Raw genomic sequence first — 26,041 nt, 5'->3', positions numbered from 1 at the left:
TCTCAGGTGGAGTGGAAATGTCTTCATAGTGCTGTATTAGTGTCTCTGAACTCTTTGGGCTGCCTAGAGGCTTCCAAGCAGGCAAGGTAAGCAACAGGGCAAGTCACCAGACAGTCAGTAGGAGGAAATGAGTAGCACTCAGCTCCAGGTGCTGGAGCACCAAGAGCAACAAGCATTTACAATGCAACTGGTCTCGCATTTGCTCGAGTTAGAGCTACTAGCGCTTTAAACTCCTAACTGGACTTTTCTTGCCACACAAATTACAAGAAAAAAAACACAGCACGATCGCACTGAAATTGAAAATGGAAAAACAAAGTGCGATTGCGCTATGTAAACCCCAGCGTGATTGCGCTGCATGGAAAATAAAAAGATAAAGTAGTCCGGAAACCATGTTGAAAACATGGAGCCTTGAATGGTTTGAGTAGTTTACAAGTGCTGTGTAGGTGGGATAAACACCGGAAAAGGCATGACGTATGCATACCTTTCACAAATGAAAGCAAGCGGATTTTAAAAGGCAAGCCCACGAACCAATGAAAGTGACTGACGTGACATGGGTGTGGTTAGAAGCCCAAAGAGATATTACAGCATGGGACAGAGCGCTTTGCACTCGCCCATAAAAAGGGAGCCAAGTACAAAACATGTGGCAGTACGCAGTGAGGTAAGCAGTGTGTGATGGCCTCTGAAGCGTTAATTTGGATCAGTGCCTAGTGTCCTGGTGCTGCTGCCCCTGTTGCACAACTGGAAAGTACTCCTATGGGAATGCAGCTGCAAAGAGTCAGAGAGGTGTTGTGAGGGGCTATACGAGAGCGTTGATTGGAGGGGTTTCTTGTCTCAACAATGTTAGCATAGTTTGAGGTGATCACTCACGGAGGAACAACAATTTTTTTATAAAGTGCACAGTGGTTTAACCAGTGTGTCATTATGCACTGGGAGGTCTTTTGTGAGAGTGCAAAACACACCTGTGGAGTGTTAATAAGGGGTCCTTATGTGCGGGAGGGAAGTCAATCGGTGTGCTGAGGTAGTGAGGCAGTTTTAAAACATACGCACGGTTAAGCCCCCTCAGCCCCCAAGCAGAAGAAATACTCTTCTCCAGTGCTTAATTTGTGCTTGTTGTTTCTGGTGCTGAGCACCGGCACTTATTTTTGAAGGCCGGTGCTTAGTCTTCTGCCTCAAGCATTTGCAGCGTGCAAAAGACACGTTTGGGATAGACGGAGGAAGAGAAAATCGAAAACAAGTCACAATGAGAGAAAGCAGAAAGCTGCAAGTGTGAGCTGAAGGGGTAGGGAGTGGTTTTAAATGCATTAAAGAGGCCCGAGATGGCTTTGGGATTACATTGTCTCAGTATTCCGTCTTCGCACATTTAATTGCAGCAGCTGCGTCTTTAAAAGAAGGGCTTTGAGCACCGGCACCTTGTTATTTACAAATTAAGCACTGCTCTTCTCTGATAAATGGCAAACACATGAAACATGCAGTGCTGACTCATCAAGTATTTGACTTCTAACATAATTGAAATGTAAGTACCCTGCATTGCAAAGTGACTGAACTGCAAGTAAAAGCAGTGCTTTAAATGCGCCAGTACTGTCCGGTACCGCGTACCGGCACTTTTTTATTTTGAGAGGGAGAGTATTTGCACTTCTCCAGAAAAACTTAATATTTTCAATCGGAGAGTACCGGCACTTCTCAGAGACAATCTGCACCCGCACTTCTTTTTTTCCATTTCAAGCACTGAGTAAAAGTGAACTGCTTCTGCCCAAGGAGCTGGGGGAAAAGGGTAGTGTGAACTACACCAGCCAAATCCTTCTCAGTCTGTCTGACATCAAGAAAGATGTTGTGAAGGTATGACATCTGCATGAAAAAGACAATGATGTAAACCTATAATATGAAATAACATAGCCTGTTATTACACAACTTAATGTCACTCTTTTATGGACGTCGCAAGGATGAATGACAGAGTCGGCTCCACTAGGCTTCAAAGCTGCTCCTGGCAGTTATGCATAGCTCTCTGCAGCAGATGCATTAACCCATGTAACATTCTTTTATTTCACATTGGTTTCTTGATTTTCATGGCTCCTCTGTGCCTCATATTGAAAAGCACCAAAAAAATGAAAAAAAATCAGTACAAAAATATGTTTTCACTGAGGCCTGTTCCACTGAGGACTCCGAGGGCATGACAGGGGGGGTCTTTCTGCTGTTCTTAGGCACTAGGATGGGGACGTATCACCTAGGTTAGACTTCTGGGGAAGAGATCACCACACGCCTCTCCCTTGTGTATAAGCACTAGGATGGCCTGAGCCACAGTGTGTCAAAATGCAAGTAAACAACCCGTCAAGACGCCGGTGCAGCTGCACACCCACAGAAGAGTAGCCGTCCCAGCAGCTCTCCTCCACTTTACAGCAATCATCAAACCTAACTAGGCCCGGTGGGTCTTGTTTAAAATTAAAAATGAAGCGTTAATTTGGGTCAGTGCTCGGTGTCCTTGTGCTGCTGCCCCTGCTGCACCACTGGAAATGCTCCCATGGGAGTGCAGCTGCAGACAGTTAGGGCAAAGCGGGAGAGGTCTAATGAGGTGCTATAGGAGGTCACTGATGGAGCCTTGCATAGGTTTGAGGTGATCACTCACCGAGGGACACTATTAGCAGTTGTAAACTCCCAACCGGATTTTTCTTGCCACATTGAATAGAAGAAAACAGTGCGATCGCACTGCTACAGTTCACTCGTAGTGAAACCTATCAGCAAAAGTGCAATTATCTATGTAACCGGCAAAAGTGCAATTAACTATGTAACAGAGTAGATGTTATGCAAAGCGCTTGACTTCTGCCAAGCGAGATCACGCTGCAAACAAAAGATAAAAAGTAGTCCACAAACCTGATGGAAAACAACGAGCCCTGCATGTTTTTAGTACTTGGTCGCTGCGCTCGAGGAGGGCTAACCATCAGAAAAGGCATGACGTTTGCGAGCCTTCCAATAATGAAAGCAAGCCGATTTTAACAGGCAAGCCCACTAACCAATGAAAGACACTGACGTGACATGGACGGGGCTCCGAGCCCTTTTCTAACTCCTAAAGCATCTCGCAAGCGAAACGCATGCGACGCAGGCTCAAACCTAAAAATGGACATACAGGTCTGGCAGGCCGGAGAGAAGATCACACTTACATTCTCATGTCCTGATAATTGGACAGCAGCCACCACCGCTGATCAGAGTCTGTGCCTCGAGAAAAAAACACTAAGTCACATTACTGCTTCCCGCCTCACCAAGATTTCTGGGCGGTTCCAGCATATCCCCTTTTCTTAATGCATTGGGGTGGCCGTTGTTTACATACATATAGGTACCTACAGCCTCAGGAGCATGCTCTAATTATAAAACATATACAATCCCACCAGATGGGGACCGAATGAACAAGCAAGGAAGACGAACTAGGGGATAGGGTTGTCCTTGTTGTCTTCACTACGCAACATGAGTCAACTATATTGGAGCTGACATCGTATATACAAATAAATGTTCTCAATCGGCTAATACCCTAAAGAAAGATGTACCAATAGTAACTGCAAAACATTTTTTGTGCACAAACATTATGGAGTTCATATTCAATACTGCAAAAATGATGCACATAATTTCCGGCAACTTTTCAAACAATATAAAATAAGCATAAAGGAACCTCTGTCTGCCCTACGGTACTGGCCTTAATATACACGGGGAGGCCAGTGCGTGTCTCCCTTGGGGGGCGATAATGCACCCCAATACCTGTAATATGCTGCCACCAGCCACTGTCTGTGTAAATTGACTACAGTATGGGAGATTAATGCGGATCTTCCGATCACGTAGTGCATTAGAAAGCACACTTGATGGACACCATCATTGTAGTTTGAAAGGTCCCTAAAGATTTGGCGATCCACAAACTCTTTCAAAAAGAACAAAATACAGGAAAGGCCAAACAACAAAATGATAGGGATGGCACAGTTGCTATGATGGCCTTGGACGTACATATGCATAAGAAGTAGATAAAGAGCCTCAACAGGAGACATGGAAATGAAAAATGATTGGCCCAAAAGATGCCATCCAAAATCATCTGTCATCCTTGCCATTTTCTCAGTCTCCATGGAGAAACTCTCCCAAAAAGAAAACAAGGAATGCCCAAGATTCCTTAAATGCTCATGCAGCTACCAAACCCTCCAAACCAGAAACACAACATCTATTTCTGTTTGATCTCAAAGAGGTAGTGTACAGAATAGAGTTAGCTGGAGGCTAAGTATTTATGACTGCCAATGGTTTGGTCATCATTATGCCTGAAACGCTGAAAAACCTCCTATATAGAGGGATACAGCACTATTCCTAGGGCATCAGTGGAGAGGTGTGGTGAGCTTAGCCAAGCTTTTCGAAACACAAAAAGACACACAACTTAATTCTGTTTCAATACAGCACCAGTAAGGGTTTAGCAGAACAAATGAGCGGTCTGCTTTATTTAATTTAGACTTGCTGTAGACTCCTCTAGTCTGACTGTCCGGAACATCTTCATGAATTTCTCCAACTCCTTCAACACCTAATGGTTTCTGTTTGCAAGGAATTCGCCTCTACTGGACTTACAAAATAAATAAAAGGAGTGCTGGTGTAATTCTTATTTTCAAAACATTCAACAAATGTTGAATTCTTGTCCATGAAGGAAGCTGTAAATGAAGGAGCACTTTTAGGCTTGTTCAAGGTCGCTGAAATTACAAAGAGCTAAGCAGGATGCTTGGAAGATACACACGTAGCCTCATCATAGAGAGATGTCCGTAATTAGGTACAGCTTCCATTTAACCAGAGGTAACTACTGTGTCGTTTCTGCCTAATGGCTGTGTCCCATTTCAAACAATGATGCTTGATTAAAATGCCCAGACATTCATGGGGATTAGAGACGGGGCAGAGGTAAACTCAGATGTCCCTGTTTGGCTAATATTTACACTCTTCCATGACATCATGTCTTCCAGGAGAGCGCTTATAATGTTTACACTAAAGAATCTGATAATTCCCTGCCCCTTCATTTGGAGACTGCGATCAGCATTTGGATCTATATTGGGGTTCACAGATAAAGCAGTGCACTGAAACTCGGCTTCAGGCATTGGGCCAAGATCTGAAATTACCATTGTGGAAATTGATGCCTTGGAGTCTAAAGATCCAAGAGAAAGCTAGAAGTTTATAAGTCAGACATAATCAAAATGGGTGCCATGTTTTGAAATTGAAATTTTTTCATTTTTGGAGGCACGTAAAGGGATACAGAATCTACTACAATGGCAACACAAATGGATCAAGCAGAGGCTGCTATTAATGGAGAAGCAAAGTACATAAGGTGCTTCAGTAAACCTGAATTTAGGCATGTGTTCTTTCTCTTTAACTACTTGCGGAACCTTCTTAAAAGTTTGGTGCAGCAAAGAATTTGTACCCAATGCAAAAGAGGGGTAGCCTTAGCATTAAAAATGCCCATTTACTAGGTTTACATGCCACAGACTTTTTCTTCAGAAAAGATGTGTGGTTCAGCCATATACCAGGTCAATGAGAAAATCTAGAATTTTGTTGTGTGCCACAGCTTGAAATTCAGAACCATCATTTTGCCAAAACCACAAAACGAGAGGAAATGCTCCTTCTTTCGTGCACTGTGATCGCCACACTGCAATTGTGTAAGTCCAGTCCTACAACAGTGAGACATAGCTGTATGAATTTCTCATATGACCACGCTGGTGGTGTCAGGTGAAGAAGGAACAATCCCACTGCATCAAAGGTCATACTCTGTTTATGTTAGTACCTGAGCAAAAAAAGAGTAATTTGTTTAGTCCTTGCATAATTAACACAGGAATCTCTATAGAGAACACCTTGCTGGGATGCAACTTTTCACTCCATTGAGGCCACAATCGAAAGCCAGCTAGTCACTTAGTACAAGGTACCTCAGCATCCCAAGTAAGTGAGAACTCAAATCCAATCTAGTGGTACCCGGTGAGGACAGCCTAAGCAGGCACATGGTAGACAGGTTCATCTCTGAAAACTGTAGGGACATGCGTGGTATCTTTTGATGCAAGTCGTCTAAGGCACCGCTGAGAGTCAATCAGCCCGCAGACCAGTGGAAAAATGTTAATGAAACAAAGCATGTTTGTTTCAAAATGGACCTGAATTAGTGGTTGCCGGAGGTACCAGCTTCTACTCATGGCCTGTCCTTTGGCATCCTTATGACAGCCCCTACTACCTCAGGTCTCGGTGTTCATCGGGGCAGCAGCATGGACAGCCAAAGGACTTCATGAGACCTTTTTACTTTTTTCTGCATGCCACTTCTTTCCCTTTCCAGAGCCCCTTGACTACATACAACCCAGTTAAAAGGATGAGAGGGGAACAAATGACCCATCTTTTGACATTATTTGGGAGGCACAGGAGTGGATACTGTTTCTGCCATCCCCAGCATTTTGATGAATAAACGTCTATGGGTTCTAAACAAAATAAAGTATGTGTGGTGCCACACTCACTGGGCGGATGAACATAATTCACCCTTTCCAAAAGGGTGAAAACTGTTCCACAGTGGACTATTAATTACATAGGAGGAAGAGCCGTGGCATGGCTACTTGATCCCATAAGGCCTCCTTTTAAAATCCGACTAGAAAGGACACCCACTAGGCTGGAGGAAGATGGACCAGACGTAGGAGTATAGTGTTTCAATTTCAACAATTATCACAATATTCCCAAACAACTGTGTTCTCTTCAAGGAGCAAGCAGCATAATACCATTTTCCATAACCTTGGTTTCCTCGTTTTATACTCCATGTACCACGCATAAACTGGAGACCTTTTCATCGGTTTATACATACTTACAACTAGTTCGAGAGCTTGATTTCTCTTTGTAGGCATCGTTGAGGCGTACATACTCGTCCAAGGCCAGAGCTAGTCTCTGTTCTTTCACCTGGTACAGCTCCTTCTGTGTGCTGAGTGCATCCTGAGCTACCATCAGATAGTCTTTCAGCATGAGTTCTTGTTCTTTCCGCCATTCTTTCCGTGGATCTTCTATCTGTGTAGTTCCTAAAAAGCCAAAACAACAATGTAAAGAGACTGCATAAACATGGAACTGCTTCTAAGAATGGAACATGATTAACATATGATTTACACAACAGCCAATGTACTTTACCTGTGAAACCGAAAAAAAAATTATGCTAAATTAAAATCCATGCAACAAAGTGTTCACATAAAATAAGAATCGTCATAGGAATGCATTAGCAAATACATCAATCAATCAGGTATTTGTTAAGCGTGGTTTGTCACCCATGAGGGTATCCTGACACTTGATGTGGATCTCATTTGTGAAATCGGTCAGCGAAGGGGAGGTGCGGAGGTGGATGGTGTTCCAAGCTTTGGCAGCTAGATGGGAGGAGTGTGCTCCGGCGTGGCGTATTTGAGGGATCTGTGTGAGGGCTAGATGTGCGGAGCGGAGGTTCCTGCTCGGTCGGCGAAAGTGCAGGTTCAGCTAGGTGGGTCTTTGGTCATGGAGGGCTTTGTAGGCATGGGTCAGGAGCTTGAAGTGGCATCTTTTCTGGACCTGGAGCTAGTGGAGGTATTTCAAGTGCTGGGTGATGCGGGCTCTCTTGAGCACGCTGAGCATCAGTCTGGTGGCTGCATTCTGGATTGATTGGAGCCTTTGCATGAGTTTGGTAGTGGTACCTGCATACAGTGCATTGCTGTACCCCAGTCGACTGGTTATGAGAGCATGCATTACTGTCTTCCTTGTGTTGCTGGGGAGCCCCTTGAAGATTTTACAGAGCATGAGAAGTGTGTGGAAGCAGGCTGAGGAGACGGCATTGACCTGGCGTTTCATGGATAGCTCTCTGTCTAGGAAGATGCTGAGGTTGCAGGCATGGTCTTTCAGAGTGGGAGTGGGTTCAGACGGCTACCAGGAGTCATTCCAGAGGATGGTGTGTTTGCCGAAGATGAGAACTTGCATCTTATCCATTTTAATTCTTAGGCAGTTGTCCTTCTTCCATTTTGAGACATTCTTGAAGCAGTTGTGGAAGTTTGTTTTAGTTGAGGTGGATTCAGCAGAGAGCAATGGGATGAGCTGGGTAAAGTCAACGTAGGAGATGATTTTCATGTTGTGCGATCTGACGATGTCTGCGATAGGTGTCAAGTAGATGTTGAAGAGTGTTGGGCTGAAGAATGAGCCCTGGGGAATGCTGCAGATGATGTACTTGGTTTGAAATGTGAAGGGGGAGGCGGACTTTCTGCATGCACCCTGAGAGGAAGGAGGCCATTCATCTGAGCGCATTGTTGGTTATTCCAATCTGGTGCAGGTGGTCAACTAGGGTGTGGTAGGAGACTGTGTTGAAGGCGGCAGAGAGGTCAAGCAGGATCAAGGCAGTGGATTCTCCTCTGTCCAGGAGGGAGCGGATGTCGTCTATTGTAGAGATCAGGGCTGTTTCGGTGCTGTAGTTGATTCTAAACCCTGATTGGGAGGAGTCTAGGTTGTTTTTCTCCAGGTGTTCAGTGAGTTGGAGGTTCATGGCCTTCTATAGGACTTTGGCGGGGAACTGGAGCAGCGAGATGGGTTGGTAGTCCTTGAATTCATAGGGGTTTGCCGAGGGTTTCTTGAGGAGGGGGTCTTACCTTAGTGCGCTTCCATGCAGCGGGAAAGGTGGCCAAGGTTAGAGAGCCATTGATGATGGTGGTGAGTTGGCAGCTGATCTTGTCTCTTCTGAGGTTGAAGAGTCATGGGGGCAGGGGTTAGTGGGTGTTGCAGAGTGGGTGCATAGGACTGACACAGTGTCATCCTTGCTGAGCTGTAAAATGACAAAAGCCATTGTCAGGGGTTGCTTTACTCATTCCAGGTTAGCTTGGACAGTATTTGACCAGTCCAAAGCTGTAATACTGTGCCTGGAGTGGTAAATGGCTTTTGTCATTTTACAGCTCGGCGAGGATGACACTGTGTCAATCCTATGCTTAAAGATTTTGCTGTACAAATGGCAAAAGACTAAGGGGGTTATTACAACTTTGGAGTAGGTGTTAATCCGTCCCAAAAGTGACGGTAAAGTGACGGATATACCACCAGCCGTATTACGAGTCCATTATATCCTATGGAACTCGTAATATGGCTGGTGGTATATCCATCACTTTACCGTCACTTTTGGGACGGATTAACACCTCCTCCAAAGTTGTAATAACCCCCTTTGTCACTATCTAGCTCAGCGTGGATAGCAAGTATAACAATGTGAAAGTCACCACACCTGTGCATGTATGTTTGTGACATGACTCTGCAGCAGACACTTTTTTTTACATTTCATTTACAGGTCCAAGATGGCAGACCCCATCCTGGGGTGGTAAATTAAAAAAAATAAAAGATGCTTCAAGTGCTCTATAGAGAGAGGAGTGGCCCAGTAACAGATTGCAGCTGGTGGGCCACCCAAAAAAGCAATCCAATGACTAGAAAGATATACTTCTCTGATGTCAGCTGTGGAACGGTACAAGTTATCCAGTTAAAAGGATGGTAAAGAAGCTATTGTATTGTATTTTAGCTGTATTTATTAAGGGCACATACACAGAGTTTTCTGGTGCTAAAAGATATGCAAACAGAGGAGGTGAGCAAGACAGTGAGGAAATTCTAAGGATTAGAAAGAAAAGTTGTTTTACGTTTTCTGAAAGTAGACATGCTGAAGGAGGAGCTTAGTCGGATTTACTCCCTGGCTGCCTGTGCAGAGAATGCCCTATCTCCAAGCATTTTGCTCTGACTTTTAGGATTAGGCTGCAGGGGCAAGGAGACCTTGTGGGAAAATAGCAGCTGAACTTGGTCAAAAGATAAGCAATGCTGAGCCATGTTGTAAAATAGCCAGTGCTTTGAAAATTATTTTTTTCTTGGTATCTGCTGGAAATGGTCCTTTGTGCAGAGTTATCCCCAAAATCTTGGCTTCTGACCCCCTGTTTTCCGATTCTGTGCTGAAGTTCGTTTTTGCTGGTGTTAGGACTCTGGGCACTTCACTGCTGATGACCAGTACTAAAGTGCAAGTGCTCTTTGTCTATATGGTAATTATTGGTGATTGGTTTATCCATTATTGGCATATCTGAGTTACTAGCAAGTCCCTAGTATAGTGTACCATGTGTGCCCACAGCCTGTAAATCAAATGCTACTAGTGGGCCTACAGCACTGATTGTGCCACCCACATGAGTAGCCCTGTAAACATGTCTCAGACCTGCCACTGCAGTGTCTGTGTGCAGTTTTAACCTGCCACTTCGACCTGACAAAATGCATCCACTTGCCAGGCCCAAACCTTTCTTTTTACTGCATGAAAGTCACCCTTGAGGTAGGCCCAAGGCAGCCACATGGGCAGGGTGCAGTATATTTAAAAGGTAGGACATGTACTGGTGTGTTTTATATGTCCTGATAGTGAAATATTGCTAAATTCAGTTTTCACTATTGCAAGGCCTAGCTCTCCCATAGGGTAATATGGGGATTGCCTTGAAATATATTTTAAGTGCAATCCCAATGGGAGCAGGTAGAGATATGGAGTTTCGGGTCTCTGAACTCACAATTTAAAAATACAACTTTTGGTGAAGTTGGTTTTCGAATTGTAAGTTTGAAAATGCCACTTTTAGAAAGTGGGCATTTTCTTGCTTAACCATTCTGTGCCTCTGCCTTTCTGTGGAATACACGTCTGGGTCAGGATGACAGTTAAGCAGTTTGTGAATTCCCTCTAAACAGTCAAACAGAGAGAGCTGAGGTGTGCCCATCATATCCTGATGAGTCTTCCTGGGCTAACGTGGTGGGAGGAGCTGACACTTGCACCTGAATAGGACTGTGCCTGTCCTTACACAACGCAATGCCCCGCCCAGAGTGTGTCTGAGGCCAGGAAAAGCAGCGTCTTGTGCACTACAAAGACTTTTTCTTTGAGTTTGTCTACTTCAAAGACAGAAATGGGTATAAGTACTGGACCTCTGACCCCACAAAGTTAAAATCCTTCTGGACTGAGAACATTCTGCCAGGAAGAAGAGCTGGATGCTCTAGGATGAATTGCCACTCTGCCTGTGGCTTTGTTATTCTGGCCTGCTGCTTCTGTTTAGGGAGTGAAAGGACTGGACTTTGCTTTCTACATCCTGCTTCCAAAGGTTCTCCAAGGGCTTGGACTGTGTTTGCCTCCTGTTGAAAAGCCTCAGGGACATCAAAGACTTTGTCTGCCAACACCTGGGCTCTCTTGCTTAGAGTCCTGACTTGCCAAGTGGTGCCAAATCCAGTTCCTGGGCCCTTGGGAGTCAGTTCTGCTGAAACCAAGAAGAAACCAAGTACATCGACTCCAGAGCAACTTCAGAACCGGTGCCGCTGTCCGACTCCACGCCGCTGCCTGCACCAGAGCCTGGTCCCTGCTGAGTGCAACAATTGTGACCGACACCACAGGCCCGATGTCACCAAAATGCCTTTGAAGTCCCGCCACAGCGTGATGCCCGAGTGCTGTGTTACCAACATCCATGACACCCGACTCTGCTGCAGCATCTGTGACTCCGTGGGTGAGACCGAGAAATCAATGCCTCGTGTCTTGACCTGCTGGATTCATCAACCCCGCCAGATCGTAAGGAACTTGCCATTGATACTGCATCACCTCCCCTGCAACCGTAAGGAATCAATTCTTCACCTCTCCTGCTTAGCAGTAAGGAGCCAACACCTCACCTCCTCAGTAGCAGTAAGGAAGCAATGCAGTACCAGCTCCCTCCCTCCCCCACTCCATGCAATGCCTTTGTTTCCTTGTTTTCCAAAGGTACTGTACCTTGGGTCCGTGCAACTCTGTGAACAGCTGTAATGATATTTGTATTTTGACCACTGACTCCACATTGCACTTAGCCTAGTAGCACACCGTCACATTAGTGACCACCAACTTCATTTTGCCTATTGAGTTTATTTTAGCATTATCCACCGCTACGTTAAAGCTGCAAGTAGTTTTCTACGTTGTCATGTTTTTATTCTGCTTGTTTTCGTGTTCTTTCGCACCAAGCGCTTAAGCTGATAAGAATGTACTAGGACGGCAGGGAATGGTTTTGTTTTGAAGGGGCACCTTGGGATTTTGGCCAAGTCCCAAAGTGTTCTTTGCAAAGCTGGCCTAAGGTAATCAGCATTTTTTTAATATAAACTTCTGCAGTGAGAGGGAGTTTCTAGAATTTTCCTCTCTTGTTTGTTCGAAATATAAGAGGCCGAGACCAGATGGACTGGGGTGTGAGTGATTCAGATCTCAGACATTCTCAGGACGCTAAGGTATGTCATCCTTCCCGTGAGGATAATTGATCTCTATCTCTTTCTCTCTGTCTCTCTCTCTCTCTCTCTCTTTCTCTCTCCACGATCGATTCTGGGACCTAGCAATCTGATGCTGATAGGAGGGAGATGAAGCAGATGTGCCCGTGCCTCATGGTGATGCATATTTTTCAATTCATTATTTGCTTTGCATTGTAAGATAGATACATGTATTTGCTATGTATATTGCAGTAGAGAATCATTTGTACATGTTTTCATTTAATTGCAATGACCATTTTTAAACTTGTGCTTTCAGCATGCTAATCTCCTTTACGAACTTTGCAAAGTGATATAATAGATGTCTTCTCTAGACTAGGGAGCACATTCCAGAGATTTTTGTCAGTGCATGAGTGTTTCAGCTCGGTCATCAGTGTAGCAAAACACCAGCATGCACTCCCTCGCAAGTGGTGCCGGACTGTTGGGAACGACTCCGTCAAAACTTAGTGATAGCTCCAGCTGGAGCGATTGTGTTTCTATGCACTTTACTGAGATTTAATCTTTAAAAATTCTTATCTTTGCTTGTGTATGTTGAATGTTTGTCATTTTACCCAGAACAATATTGGCAATTTTCTAAACTGGTGTGAAGTACTTTTGTGGTGTTTTCACTGTGTTACTGTGTGTGTGTATGTGTGTGTGTGTGTGTCTGTGTGTGTGTTTGTACAAATACTTTACACATTGCCTCTGAGATAAGCCTGACTGCTCATGCCAAGCTACCAAGGGGGTGAGCAGGGGTTATCTTAGCTGTGTGCCTCCCTTACCCTTGCTAGAGTGAGGGTCCGTAAATGGACTGGGTGCAAACCACTGCCAACTAGAGACCCCATTTCTAACAGTATCAAATTAAAATGTTCAGGAATGAGAAAGATTTAATCGTGCTGTCAAGTGAGAGTAACAAAACCAGCAGCTGTACTTGGGACAATTTGTAAACATCTTAAAATTTTGCCTTGTAGTCCCAGGTAGCAGGACAAGTTTGAACTAAAGCCAGGACTATGGAAATGTGGTAGTTGTTGTCAATATAAGGCAAATATTTCTTTAACAGTTTAAGTGGTGAAAAAGAGGATGAAGCTACTTTAGTGATCAAGCTGTTCCAATGTAAGTTCTGAATCTACACAGATTCCCAGGTTGCGTAGTATTTTAGCAGAATTCGGGCATGGGCACATAATCTCAGACCAGATGGTAGAGTAGGAGGTAAGGAATGTGAATCTCAATTTATGAAGGGTTTAACTTAAAAAAATTGTGGCCATTCAAAGATGGACTGTAGTGAGAGCAACTGCTAGTTTGTTTTTCCCAGATGAGGAGGCAGTTGTTGAACATTTAGATTACTGAAGGCATACTGTGTATCGCCAGAATACATAAAGAAACACACACCCACTAAATACAGATGAACTAATGGTGCTAAATACCAGTTAAAGAGCTGTTGGGACAGGATAAAACCTTGCGATACCCCGCGGGATGCTGGTTTTGCAGTGGATTTGTAGGAAGGAACGACAATGGATTGGGTATGATAAGTGAGAAATGATTGAGCCACCTGAGTGATTGATGGCCGCAGCGTAGGTGCTTTAACCTAGAAAGTAAAATGATGTAATTCACTGTATAGAATATCACTGATAGTTCAAGATATTGACTTCAATGGAAGGTTGGAGATGGCTGAATACTAGTTTTTCTAGAACATTGGTAAGGAATGGCAAAAGAGAAATGGCACATAAGTTGTTATGATCCATCGAGGAGAATGTAAGGTTTTTATTTTTTTATTTTTTTAAGGAATGATTTTATTATTGCAGTCTTTTATTGACCTGGACACTGAGGGAAAGATTTACAAGCGACGAATATATGAACTTAAAAAAGAAAAAAGAAGCAAGCTGCCCCATGATTTGTGCAGGTCAAAGGTCCCCGGTGGACTTGAAAAGTTTAGAGCCTTTCTGCTGAACTTTCAAAATTTAAAGTTGTACAAAGATTAAGGACATTTTTGAGGCACATACAAAGTCCCGCTGCGAACCAGGAGTGGGATTCTATGCGTGAAAGAGACTCTTTTGCTGTCACAGTTCTGAAGTTAAAGATACTTTTGAAAAATGATTTTAGAAGAGAGTCAAGGAGATGCTGCAAAATTGTATGCTCGGTCTGGTGTGGCCGAGGTGTGATAAGGTCTTTAATAACCTTGAAAGTTCTCCAGATGCAGTGAAAGCTTGACTGGTTTACAATCTGTAGTACGCTTGACCAATCTGATATCTTGCTTATAAAGTGCCAGGGTTTTGGCATACTGTTGTCTTAAGCCAGGAGAACACTAATTCCGTCAAGGGCACTTGAATTTTCTTGCATCCAGTTTCAGGTAATGTATTGTGGATGTGCACCAGAGATTTATTCTGCCTACAGATTTGGACTTCTTTTTAACTTGAATTGGGCAACTTTATCAAAGTGTTGAGTTGAGTTATTTAGACAGCGAAGGTGAAAAAGGTGGATTTTGAGTGTTTCCATGGCCTCTTTAAATATTTTAATTAAGAAACATTTCCCATTTCTGACACTTTAGGAGATTAGTTTGGTAGGGGCATAATGCTGCTTGGACAACATTGATGGTAAACAGTACTCCCAGGTGAGCTGCCCAGGCATATGTGATATACAGATACAAGGTACAGTGGTTATCAGGGAAATTAACACTACGTCTAGAGATATCTTTGCAATTAATGTATTTGTGATTGATTAGCCTACCTGAATGCTCAGAGAGGGGAGGAGCATGCCTGGCTCTGTAGGAGGATAGACTGTCCGGTAGGAGAAGGCTTGTGCATTGCCAATATGGGGAATAATCAGAGAGAGCAAAAGACTGATAGGAAGTGATGCTAGGAACAACCTGCATGTAGAAGGAGTCTCCTGAATGGTTCTGGCTTTGAACCACAATACGCCTTCTACAGAAATCACATAACAAGTGAGATCAGCAGCACACTGAGAGACTGGTGATTTTATTGCCAATGTCATAGTACAATCTCTTTATCCACGTTGATGTGTGCATCTTGATTGGTTATCCAAGAGGTTGAGATCATCACAAAGCATGCATCTGCCATACTAGTGTCCTGTTGGCACTCAGCCTAGGAGGATTCTACTGCTCGAGGATGAGAGCTCCTGGAATGAACTGCCACACCAAAATCCATTAAGACATCAGGTTCTAAGTGAGGCTGCTTCCTCGACAGCCCAGAATCTGCACAGAAGGAGCAGGTCCAAGCTATGCATCCATCCAGTGCCCACTCGGATTGTAACTCCCAGAGGTAGGTGACTGTGGGGCTTGAGAACTGTGTGAATGAGAGACTGAAATGCAGGATGAGGCCTTCTGAATGAACTAAGATTTTTATGAGCATCTCCCAAAGTAACAACCAAAATAAACTGTGAGGCACATATTCACACTAGGGTGATTGAATGAACTGCACTCATGTCTAGTAAGCACTGTTTTCCAGATTAGATGACAGGGATTGTAGATGCTGGGGACCTCCCTTAGCAAGGGCTGGATACAGAAAGGTGTAGCACATCAAAATCACTTACAGGATTTTAACCCTGTGTTGCATTCCCTTAAACGTGCTGCACAGTTTTAAGTAAATTGGAGTAAAGTACTTCATTTTATTTAAAACACAGACACTTGAAAATGCATTATTGTGCCTGTTTATTGATTGCTGAGCTCTTGTTCCCACCTTCACAACCTTCCTGAGAAGCCTGACTGCTTGCCATCGCTGACTTGAGAGTCAACTGCAGAAAGGGAGTACCCGGCCCAGCTTTCAGAGCCACAGTGGGATGGGTCCCAGGACACCAGTGGCTAATATAATTAAGAACCATGGCTAAGGCCCAATATCTATTGATTGTTCCGTGGATTCCCCCATCCCCAAATGGGATCTGACAACAGCTGAAACAGAGAACTCATGACCATGAATATAGTTACATTTCAAGTCACTGACAAAGGAAATGAGACAGAGATAGAAGCTGACATCCACTGATTAAGGACCACTGAGAGAATCCCCATCTCGCCGACTAATTAAATCTAGGGGAGTTGTGTGAAATAGAGGAAACAGAAGTAGCAATTGCTGGTTGCAACATAGTATTGCAACATTCGACTGCTTTCTGTGATGCATGCAAGAAATGCAACAGGACACTCAAATATATTACTAGCTAATTCTAATTACTTAACAAATGGGTTAATCTCTTAATACAGGATAACACAAAACAAGAAGAAAAAACAAACCAGCATTGGTGACACATAGTCATTACCTCCTGTACTATTTAAAATTTTGCTGACAGCTCTTGATCAACTGTGCAAGTTTATGTTCATATTCAGCTGCAACCAGAGAGATTGTGAACATTCCCATTAGAATTCAATCTCAGAACAAACATTGGCAAAGCCAATAGGTCTCGCCTATGGGAGATCTATTGGCTTTGTCAATGTTTTTTTAGCCATATTGTACAGCAACGCAAGCTTCAGTGCAGCATGGCTGAAAGTAAAAAAAAAAGAAAAGGCGCTATGACACGGTCAAAGCTGGCTGTTACAGAGCTTGTTTTCTTTACTTTCAGACATATAACACGTATAATTGTCTACAGAAATAAAACACTATTTGGGCTCTGATACATTTAAAAGACAATCTGTATTTGAAGTTCTTTCATGCAGGGGCGTAACTCAGAGACACCCCCACCCCAAATCTCTTCAGGGGACCTTCATTCAGCCCGATGGTAAGCTAATAAATGTCTATCAGCTATGAGAAACTTCACGCCACCATCACATTTTGGGGTTGGGCATCATTTTGCATTACGCCACTTCTTTCATGGCTTTTCAGAGGTAAAACCTCTCTTCTGATGTTCATGCAAATTAGGGGCATGCTATTATCCAGTTTCAGAATTGCAGGGGGCAGCAGATGTGGGGTGGCTTATGGGAAAATATACAATATCTCAAAAGGATGGTGGAGCTGACAAGCTGTCAAGAAAGTGATCAAATCAGGCACATATTCAGGGTGCTAGTTAATTTCTGTGTTATCAGCAGCCATCACACAAATGCTTAAATGCTCTTGATAATTTCCTTGGAGCTAAGTATGACCCTTCCTGCATCATGCATACAAGAATGTCTGCACAGTCCCGCCAGCCGTAAAATGGGGTATTGATGAACTGCATGTTCAGCATGTGGTGACTGTTGGCTCTGGATTTTTGAGACCAAGCCTGGCGGAATCCCTCTTCCTGGGGAGGACATGATGCCAATAACATAAGACAAACAAGGTTTCTGTTTGCAGGGCACTAGAAATTAAAAAGAACAAAATAGTACCTCAATCACATCAGGAGCAGCGGACGGGCACTAAATAAGTTGAATCAATTAGTGCTTGATCCCTGCTCCACACAGAGGAACGGAAATGATGCCAGGTGTGCCTTGACATATTACGAGGCTGTAAAGAAGCAACAGGTGGGCTCCATGCCCTTTACTGAATACAACGGAGTCTCACAAGCGAGCCGCATGTGCCAGCGCATGCACTCGCAGGCTCAACGCTAAAAAAGGGCTGATCTAATTATTTGGCATTTTAAAAACGCTATTAGGCACTCAGATAAAAATACGTATTGCATAAATATGAGCTAAGAATGAAAATAAGAAGGGCTTTCACAAATTTACAAAGCTAGTGATTCTGCACCCTCACACACCAACAGCTCAACTCACCACAGTACTAGTGTAAATGATAATAAGCAATCACTGAAACAAGATTTGGCTGCATTTAATGTGCATCTCAGTCCTTACATGACTGTGCACACAAAAGCACACATATGCATCCTTTCTTTTATTCAGATGTCTACAGTAATAAATGACTTGGACGTTTAAACCCCCAATGCACTCTGTGAAAATTACATTTAAGAACGTTTGGAAACGTAACAACCAATCCATATTATACTGAACGGTACATCCAAACATGTTTTGCATAATCGTGTGGTGTAGGCATGGATGGGGGAACTTGGATTCTCAAAAGAGCTCTTGCTGGTGAGCTTTGTGCTATCTTTTGGTATCATTTGATATGGAAGGTACTTGTAGTGATTTGAGTTCAGAATAGGGAAACCTTTGGTCTGTAAACTGAAACTCGATTTAGTTAAAGATCCCAGCAACTCTCACATATCAGATGTCTCTAATTCAAGGGAAACCAGTGAAAACCCACGTGGAAGTAGCATCATTTTCTCAACATCTGTGGGAATCAGGTGACTGGGAAGGCCATTTGGAGGACCAGTTTAATCTAAATTTCTGTGATATGCTGTTATATCACAAGCAGTAACCTTGTTTTTTTCAGTGATAAATTTACCAGGTCAAACTTAGTGATTTTTGGCCTAATGTACGAAATACAATTGTGGTTGCAAACCCTAGCAATTAGCAAAATCACAGGTATTGTAATAACAAAATGTTTTTTATTAATATACAAAGGCCTGGACTCGCAGAAAGAACTGTGCAATCCTTTAAGAAATGTATATAGGAGGAGGGCCGTTAAAAGTGTGTTCTCCTTCTGATTTGTGATTTGGAAATGAATGTATCAATGGTTTGTGAGTGCAACTATGGCCACAAACAATTGATGAGTTACTGACACCCAAGTTAGGTTGGTAACTTATTCGCAAAAGCGAGGGTGGAGGCCCCTTTGTGAATCGTGCGTCAGTGACCTTGGGATGAGCAGGCAGTAGGACAGAGTCCCTTCCTGCTCCCCAGAAGAAACAGTTTTTTTAAAGCAGCACAGGTCCCTTTAATACATATGGATTGCTTTTTAACGCAAATGCAGGGATAGAGGTTTGAGGTCCCTTGTAGGCCTCATTCCCTTTACTGGCGGCTATTCAAAGGGACACAGATTTTGACCTGCCTAAATAATAGGCCCAAAAGTGTGGAATTTCATACGTATGAAACACTGGATTCTTGGTAAATCCCACTTCATAAGGGCATGATCATAATGGTGTGGTAACTACATATCATGGAATTAGCTAAACACCCATCTTAATTATCCTAGATGCGAAATTACTGCATTTTAATTACTATGCACTCATAATAAGGACCTTAGTACCAAGCATTGTATTAGCAGCCTCAAAATATTCCTTTAAGGGATTGCATGTTTTTTCAGCACTATTTATTGGCTGGGCATCATTATTAAGGAACTCCCCGTTGTTTAACTTAACAGTTCCGTATTTTACCAAAGGTAATTCAAATAGGAACAAGATGTTCTTTGGGAAGTCGGTCACGTAACACACAGAAATGCGCATAAATACCCCTTTCACATCATGCCAAAAGTAGGTTCATATTACCTGGACCCTGGGCTTGGTCTAATGGATAAAGGTGTTCAATGAGTCTATGCCATATTTAACACTGCCTTTAAAAGAAGACCGCCGAAGCCGCGGGCTCCTCAATACTGCCAGTGCTGGCGGTATTGGTGGCTCCCGATTTTGACATTTCCGCTGGGCCAGTGGATGGAAACAGCGTTTCCGTCCGGTGGCCCAGCGGAAAAGTCACATCAACGTTGCAGCCGGCTCATAATAGAGCCGGCGGCAATGTTGATGTGCAGCGGGTGCGGCAGCACCAGTCGCGCATTTCTCTGCCCGAAATTCAGGCAGTGAAATGCACGATGGGGCTCTGCCTTGGGACCCCAGGGGCACCCGAGTCCCCCTTACCGCCAGCCTTTCCATGGCAGTGTTTACCGCTGTTGGACTTTTTTGCTTATGCAGGGTCATCCCCAATCTTTTTGCCTCCTGCCTCCTATTTTTCTGACCTGTTGCTGTTGGCTTTTGAACTCTGAGCACTTTACCACTGCTAACCAGTGCTAAAGTGCATATGCTCTCTGTGTAAATTGTATTTAATTGGTTTATCCATGATTGGCATATTTGATTTACTAGTAAGTCCCTAGTAAGGTGCACTAGAGGGGCCAGGGCGTGTAAATCAAATGCTACTAGTGGGCCTGCAGCACTGGTTGTGCCACCCACATAAGTAGCTCTGTAATCATGTCTCAGACCTGCTACTGCAGTGTATGTGTGTGCAGTTTTAACTGTAAATTCGACTTGGCAAGTGTACCCACTTGCCAGGCCTAAACCTTCCCTTTTCTTACATATAGGGCACCCCCAAGGTAGGCCCTAGGTAGCCCCAAGGGCAGGGTGCAGTGTATGGTTAAGGTGAGACATATAGTAATGTGTTTTATATGTCCTGACAGTGAAATATTGCTAAATTCGTTTTTCACTGTTGCAAGGCCTGTCCCTCTTATAGCTTAACATGGGGGCTACCTTTAAATCTGATTAAAGTGTAGATTCCCTTTGGGAGCGGATGGACATGTGGAGTTTGGGGTCTCTGAGCTCACAATTTAAAAATACATCTTTTAGTAAAGTTGATTTTAAGATTGTGTGTTTGAAAATGCCACTTTTAGAAAGTGAGCATTTTCTTGCTTATACCATTTCTCTGATTCTGCCTGTTTGTGGATTGCCCTGTCTGGGTCAGTTTGACAGTTGGGCTGGCTGCACCGCACACTAGATAGTGACACAAGGGAGCTGGGGTGTAGTCTGCATTTCCTGATGAGCCATCTGTGCTAGGAGGAAGGGGAGGAGTGGTCACTTACACCTGAAAGGGCTGTGCTTGTCCTCACACAATGCAGTCTCCGACCCCATGGTGAGTGTCTGGGGCCTGGCCTGGGCAAGGCAGGATTTCACATTCACAGGAGACTTTACTTTGAAGTAGGCCTACTTCAAAGGAGAAATTGGGTATAAGAAGGGCACCCAAAACCACAGACTTTAGGTCACTTCTGGACATCAAGAGGAACCTCTGCCTGGAGAAGAGCTGAAGAGCTGAGGAGAAGTGCTGCCCTGCCTGTGACTGTGCTTTGTGGAGCTATCCTGCAGTTGCTGCTTTTGCCAGAGTAAGAGGGCAAAGACTGGACTTTGTGTGCCTTCCATCTTGTGAAGAAATCTCCAAGGGCTTGGTTTAGAGCTTGCCTCCTGTTGTTTGAAGTCTCAGGGACAGCAAAGACTTCTCTCTGCCAGCACCTGGAGTCTCTGGAGAGACTCCTGCTCTGACAAGTGGTGCCCTATCCAGTCCCTGGACCCTTGGAAGGAAAGCTGGTGGAAATCCAATGAAATCGACTTCGGATTACTTCGGACCAATGCCGCTGCTGAATCCGGTGACGCCGCGTGCACCAACTCCGTGATCTTCGCTGGAACGCGACGACCTTCGCAGGCCCGACGCCGCTGCAGCCCCGCTGAAGTCCACGACTCCATGGAAGTCGCTGCACCACATCGTGACCGACACCGCTCGAAGTGCGCGGATTCAACATTTCGCACAGACGCCGCGATCCCCGACTTCGCGCATCGACTTGTTTTCACTCTTCACCAAAGGTACTGTACTTGGGGGTCTACGCGACTCCGTGTCCGGCACTGCTGGTGTCGGCTTGTTGGGAACGACTCCGTCATGACGCCGTGTTAACACCTCATCGAAGCATTTTGTGTTTCTAAGTGCTATTTTTTAGTTTAATCTTTAAAAATTCATAACTTGACTTGTGTATGTCGGATTTTTGTCGTTTCGGTCTTGTTTTGTTTAGATAAATATTTCCTATTTTTCTAAACTGGTGTTGTGTCATTTTGTAATGTTTTCATTAAGTTACTGTGTGTATTGGTACAAATACTTTACACCTAGCATTCTGAAGTTAAGCCTACTGCTCTGCCAAGCTACCAAGGTGGTAAGCAGGGGTTAGCTGAGGGTGATTCTCTTTTACCCTGACTAGAGTGGGGGTCCTTGCTTGAACAAGGGGTAACCTGACTGTCAACCAAAGACCCCATTTCTAACAACCGCCATGGACAGGCTGGCAGTTGGGGATTATGACCGCCTGGCGGAAGCCTAGCGGTCAAGTGGAGGGGCCTGCGGTATGGCCGTGGCTAATGCGCCACGGTCATAATACACTGGCGGAACACTGCCAGCCTGTTGGCGGTGTTACCGCCAGTGTACCGCCGGCTGCCAGGGTCATAATGACCCCCGTAATGTGGTACTTCAGAACAGTATTATGCTCAATGGAAGAAATGACCCTCATTCCGTTATGAATCTTGCATTATTCAAACAGTTTTTAATTAAAGTTCCTTCCTATTGGGGACTGAATGCAAGGCAGCTGCTGCAGAGGGCCAGAATGAATCGGGATGGTAATTCTCCTATGGCACACCAATTATGAGTTGTTCTACCCAGAAAGTGAAAAACCTGCAAACCTACTTTTACCTGATGAACATCCGCACATGTATTCTCAATTCCATGGGCACAAACAAGCATTTGCAATGCAACAGGTCTCGCATTTCTCTGACTTAGAGCTATTAGCATTTGTAAACTCCCAACCCGACTTTTCTTGCCTCATTAAATGGAAAACAATGAGCGCGATCGCGCTGCTAAACAAGCGAGATCGCACTGCGAAAAAAGAGAAAAAAAGTAGTCCACAAACCAGACTGAAAACAGCGAGCCTCGGTTTTCTGTTCTTGGTTGATGCGCTTGAGAAGGTCTAATCACCGGAAAAGGCATGACATATGCATGCCTTCCACTAATGAAAGCAAGCAGATTTTAAAAGGCAAGCCCACAAACCAATGAAAGACACTAACGTAACATGGGCGGGGCGACAAGTCCTTTTCTAACTACTACAGCATCTCGCAAGCGCATGCTACGCAGGCTCGACCCTAACAAGTCTTTTTTCGGACTCCCATATATGGATCATTACAGATCAGGAGCAGTGTCACTGAAGGCTACAGCCAGGTCGGGGGAAAGGAGGGTGTGTGAGGGGGTTGAGGGGCAGGGCGGAGTTAATGCTCCTTCATGCCTTAGAAGAGACCAGGCAGGAGTCAGGCTCCACTTTTGCCAACATCCCTAACCTAAGGATCACTTGATTTTTACTGCCCGGCTTTTCTGGAGATAAAATCAAGCCTGGTGTTTTCCTACATAGTAAATCGGGTGTGGGAAGACTAGACTGCCTGTAACTGGACTGTGAGCTATCTCACACAGAAACAATACTCTGCCCAACACGTAAACCGGGCTTCCTTGTAGTACAGGGCATTAGTATTTGTTTTTTACTTAGATGAATATGACAACCAAACACTAGCAAGTGCTTTTGTGAAAAGAACAATGACTTGAAACAAGAATAGAATGCTTGAAATGAAATGAACAGTTGATGGGTTTTGGTAGATTAAATTTCCGTATATTGGATACAAATGGCATTGTTAAAAAAAGGTGTAAGCATCATAATCCTTCGTTTGACATTTAATGTAACTTGGAAACAAAGCTTTTATGTGTGTGTACTGTAATGTATACGAAGATGACCCCCAGTACCCTCAAATGGAAGTTACTAGATGGGCCAGGTCCTCATCTTTTATTACTTCAAACAACCTGCAGTGAAGAGAAGATCTCAAGCAACCAACTGCCACCAATTACACCAAGACAACCTCCTTAAGCCTTTTCTGTAAGGTCTTGGGGTGTACCACGTTGAGTATGATGGATAGTTATAACATGCCCAACAATGAGGCTACACCATTTGTCAACAGTTTTCAGAATTGGGTCTCTCACTTCTAAATTGTCTGTTTCTATTCCCTTTCCAGATATGAAACCTGGTTGTTTATTACCCACAAAGAGTTGAATTTCTCCAGATGTTGATTTGCTGCCCTGTAAAACTCTTTTCCATTTCCTTGGTCAATAAAACAGCACTGACTATGGTCCTGCAGCCATTTATAGATGGTCTATTTGGCAGTGGTCTGACTGAAGCTTAAGGAACAGGGGCGATGTTGTAACTATTTATTCATTATTTTGTATCTTAGATGGAGATGGAGCTTGCACACACTATTTGTGCCAATAGTTATTATTGCATGTATGAAAGACAAGTTTTCCACAAATCCTGAAATTATATATGTGGCCAAATAAGGCATAAGCACAATAATACAGTATAAGTGAGAAATTTGCTCCTTATTACGATGTCTTGCCAAATGAGTAATTGTTTAGGTCTCGTCTAAGTTACTGCATGCCCTGTTGCTTGTGAGATCTTTTGTTAATTTAATCCAAGAGGACCCTTAGAGCCCACCAAATTCTTACCATTGGTTGGCATCATTGTCATTCATTTCTTTGCCTCTCATTGGTCAGTTTGTGCCAGGTCAACTTTCTCTTTGCATGTTTATCCTATTGCTGGAGCATGGACAAAGTACTGATGAATTGCTTTATTATTGTCCTTCGGCTGCTTGTGCTCAGATTCAGGTACTTTTTAGGTCACAGCCTATCAGACAGCGCAGCTGTATGGTTTGCTAAAGACATTTTGGGAACATTCAGAAAACTGACCTTCGAATGCATTCTGCCTGTTGCTTCCCATTAGCAACACAAAGGCCCTCATTCTGACCCTGGCGGTCAAAGACCGCCAGGGCGGAGGACCGCGGGAGCACCGCCGACAGGCCGGCGGTGCTCCAATGGGGATTCCGACCGCGGCGGTAAAGCCGCGGTCGGACCGGCACCACTGGCGGGCTCCCGCCAGTGTACCGCCGCCCCATTGAATCCTCCACGGCGGCGCAGCTTGCTGCACCGCCGCGGGGATTCCGACCCCCCCTACCGCCATCCAGATCCCGGCGGTCCGACCGCTGGGATCCGGATGGCGGTAGGGGGGGTCGTGGGGCCCCTGGGGGCCCCTGCAGTGCCCATGCCACTGGCATGGGCATTGCAGGGGCCCCCGTAAGAGGGCCCCTACATGTATTTCACTGTCTGCTGCGCAGACAGTGAAATATGCGACGGGTGCAACTGCACCCGTCGCACAGCTTCCACTCCGCCGGCTCGATTCCGAGCCGGCTTCATCGTGGAAGCCTCTTTCCCGCTGGGCCGGCGGGCGGTCTGAAGGCGACCGCCCGCCAGCCCAGCGGGAAAGTCAGAATTACCGCCGCGGTCTTTCGACCGCGGAACGGTAACCTGACGGCGGGACTTTGGCGGGCGGCCTCCGCCGCCCGCCAAGGTCAGAATGAGGGCCACAGTGTGTTGAAAACCAATACTTTAATATGATGAAAACAATTCATTACTCTAGGTGATGCAATTTCCACACATTTTCGTGTTTGCACTGCATAGTTTCATTAGCAAAACTGTATATCTGTGAAAATGCAATGGTAATTTCAATACTCTATGCCACTCCAGTGTATGGCATTCTATGCAACTCCACACTAGGCCACTCTAATACACAACATTCACTGCTACTCCAGTCTACAACACTTTAGTCCACACTTCACCATTTTACTCTACAACATTTTATGCCACTCTCCTCTATGCCACTAACTTTTAGCCATGCTTGGCTCTCTGCCTTCTTCTTTTCCTCCATTTGCCCACCCTCTCCGGGATAGCTGAAGGAGGAAGGCCTCAAACTCAAGCAGGTGCCGGTGCAGTTCATCAGTAGCAGCTTACAGCCAATCAGCAGAAAGAAACACCTCTAGTAAGGGTCTTATCCATGGACAAATGTTTTCTTAATTTTATGCGCATTGTAAACTCCAGAACAATTTTTGGTTCAAACCTTCAGGGACACGCTTATTGGGAACTTGTTTTTGCAAAAAAAGAAAAGGCACTGGTAAGTCAATAGGTCTCACCTATGCAAGAGCTACTGACTTTGTCAATGTCTTTTAGCCATGTTGAATAGCAGTGCGGATGCTGTGCAGCATGGTTTCAAGTAACGAAAAAAAGCGATATTACAAAGTCACAGCTGGCCACGTCCTATCACTTTTTTTACTTCTTTAATCTCAGTCATGCTACACATTAGCGACGCTGCTGCACAGTACGGCTAAACAAAACATTGAC

The 26,041-nt window shown here is 44.4% G+C and overlaps 1 protein-coding gene across 1 annotated transcript in view; it reads right to left on the bottom strand.

Moving 5' to 3' along the window:
• Positions 1–26,041, bottom strand: part of WWC2 (WW and C2 domain containing 2) — an 800,549-nt gene that overhangs the window by 519,066 nt on the left and 255,442 nt on the right. Inside the window, exon 3 of the mRNA XM_069199258.1 lies at positions 6,828–7,031. Within this exon, the coding sequence (XP_069055359.1) occupies positions 6,828–7,031 (204 nt within the window). The remainder of the gene's footprint in view (positions 1–6,827; positions 7,032–26,041) is intronic.

Source organism: Pleurodeles waltl, chromosome 1_2 (assembly GCF_031143425.1).
Source record: "Pleurodeles waltl isolate 20211129_DDA chromosome 1_2, aPleWal1.hap1.20221129, whole genome shotgun sequence".
NCBI classification, from domain to species: domain Eukaryota; kingdom Metazoa; phylum Chordata; class Amphibia; order Caudata; family Salamandridae; genus Pleurodeles; species Pleurodeles waltl.
This window is presented reverse-complemented; position numbering and strand designations above follow the sequence as displayed.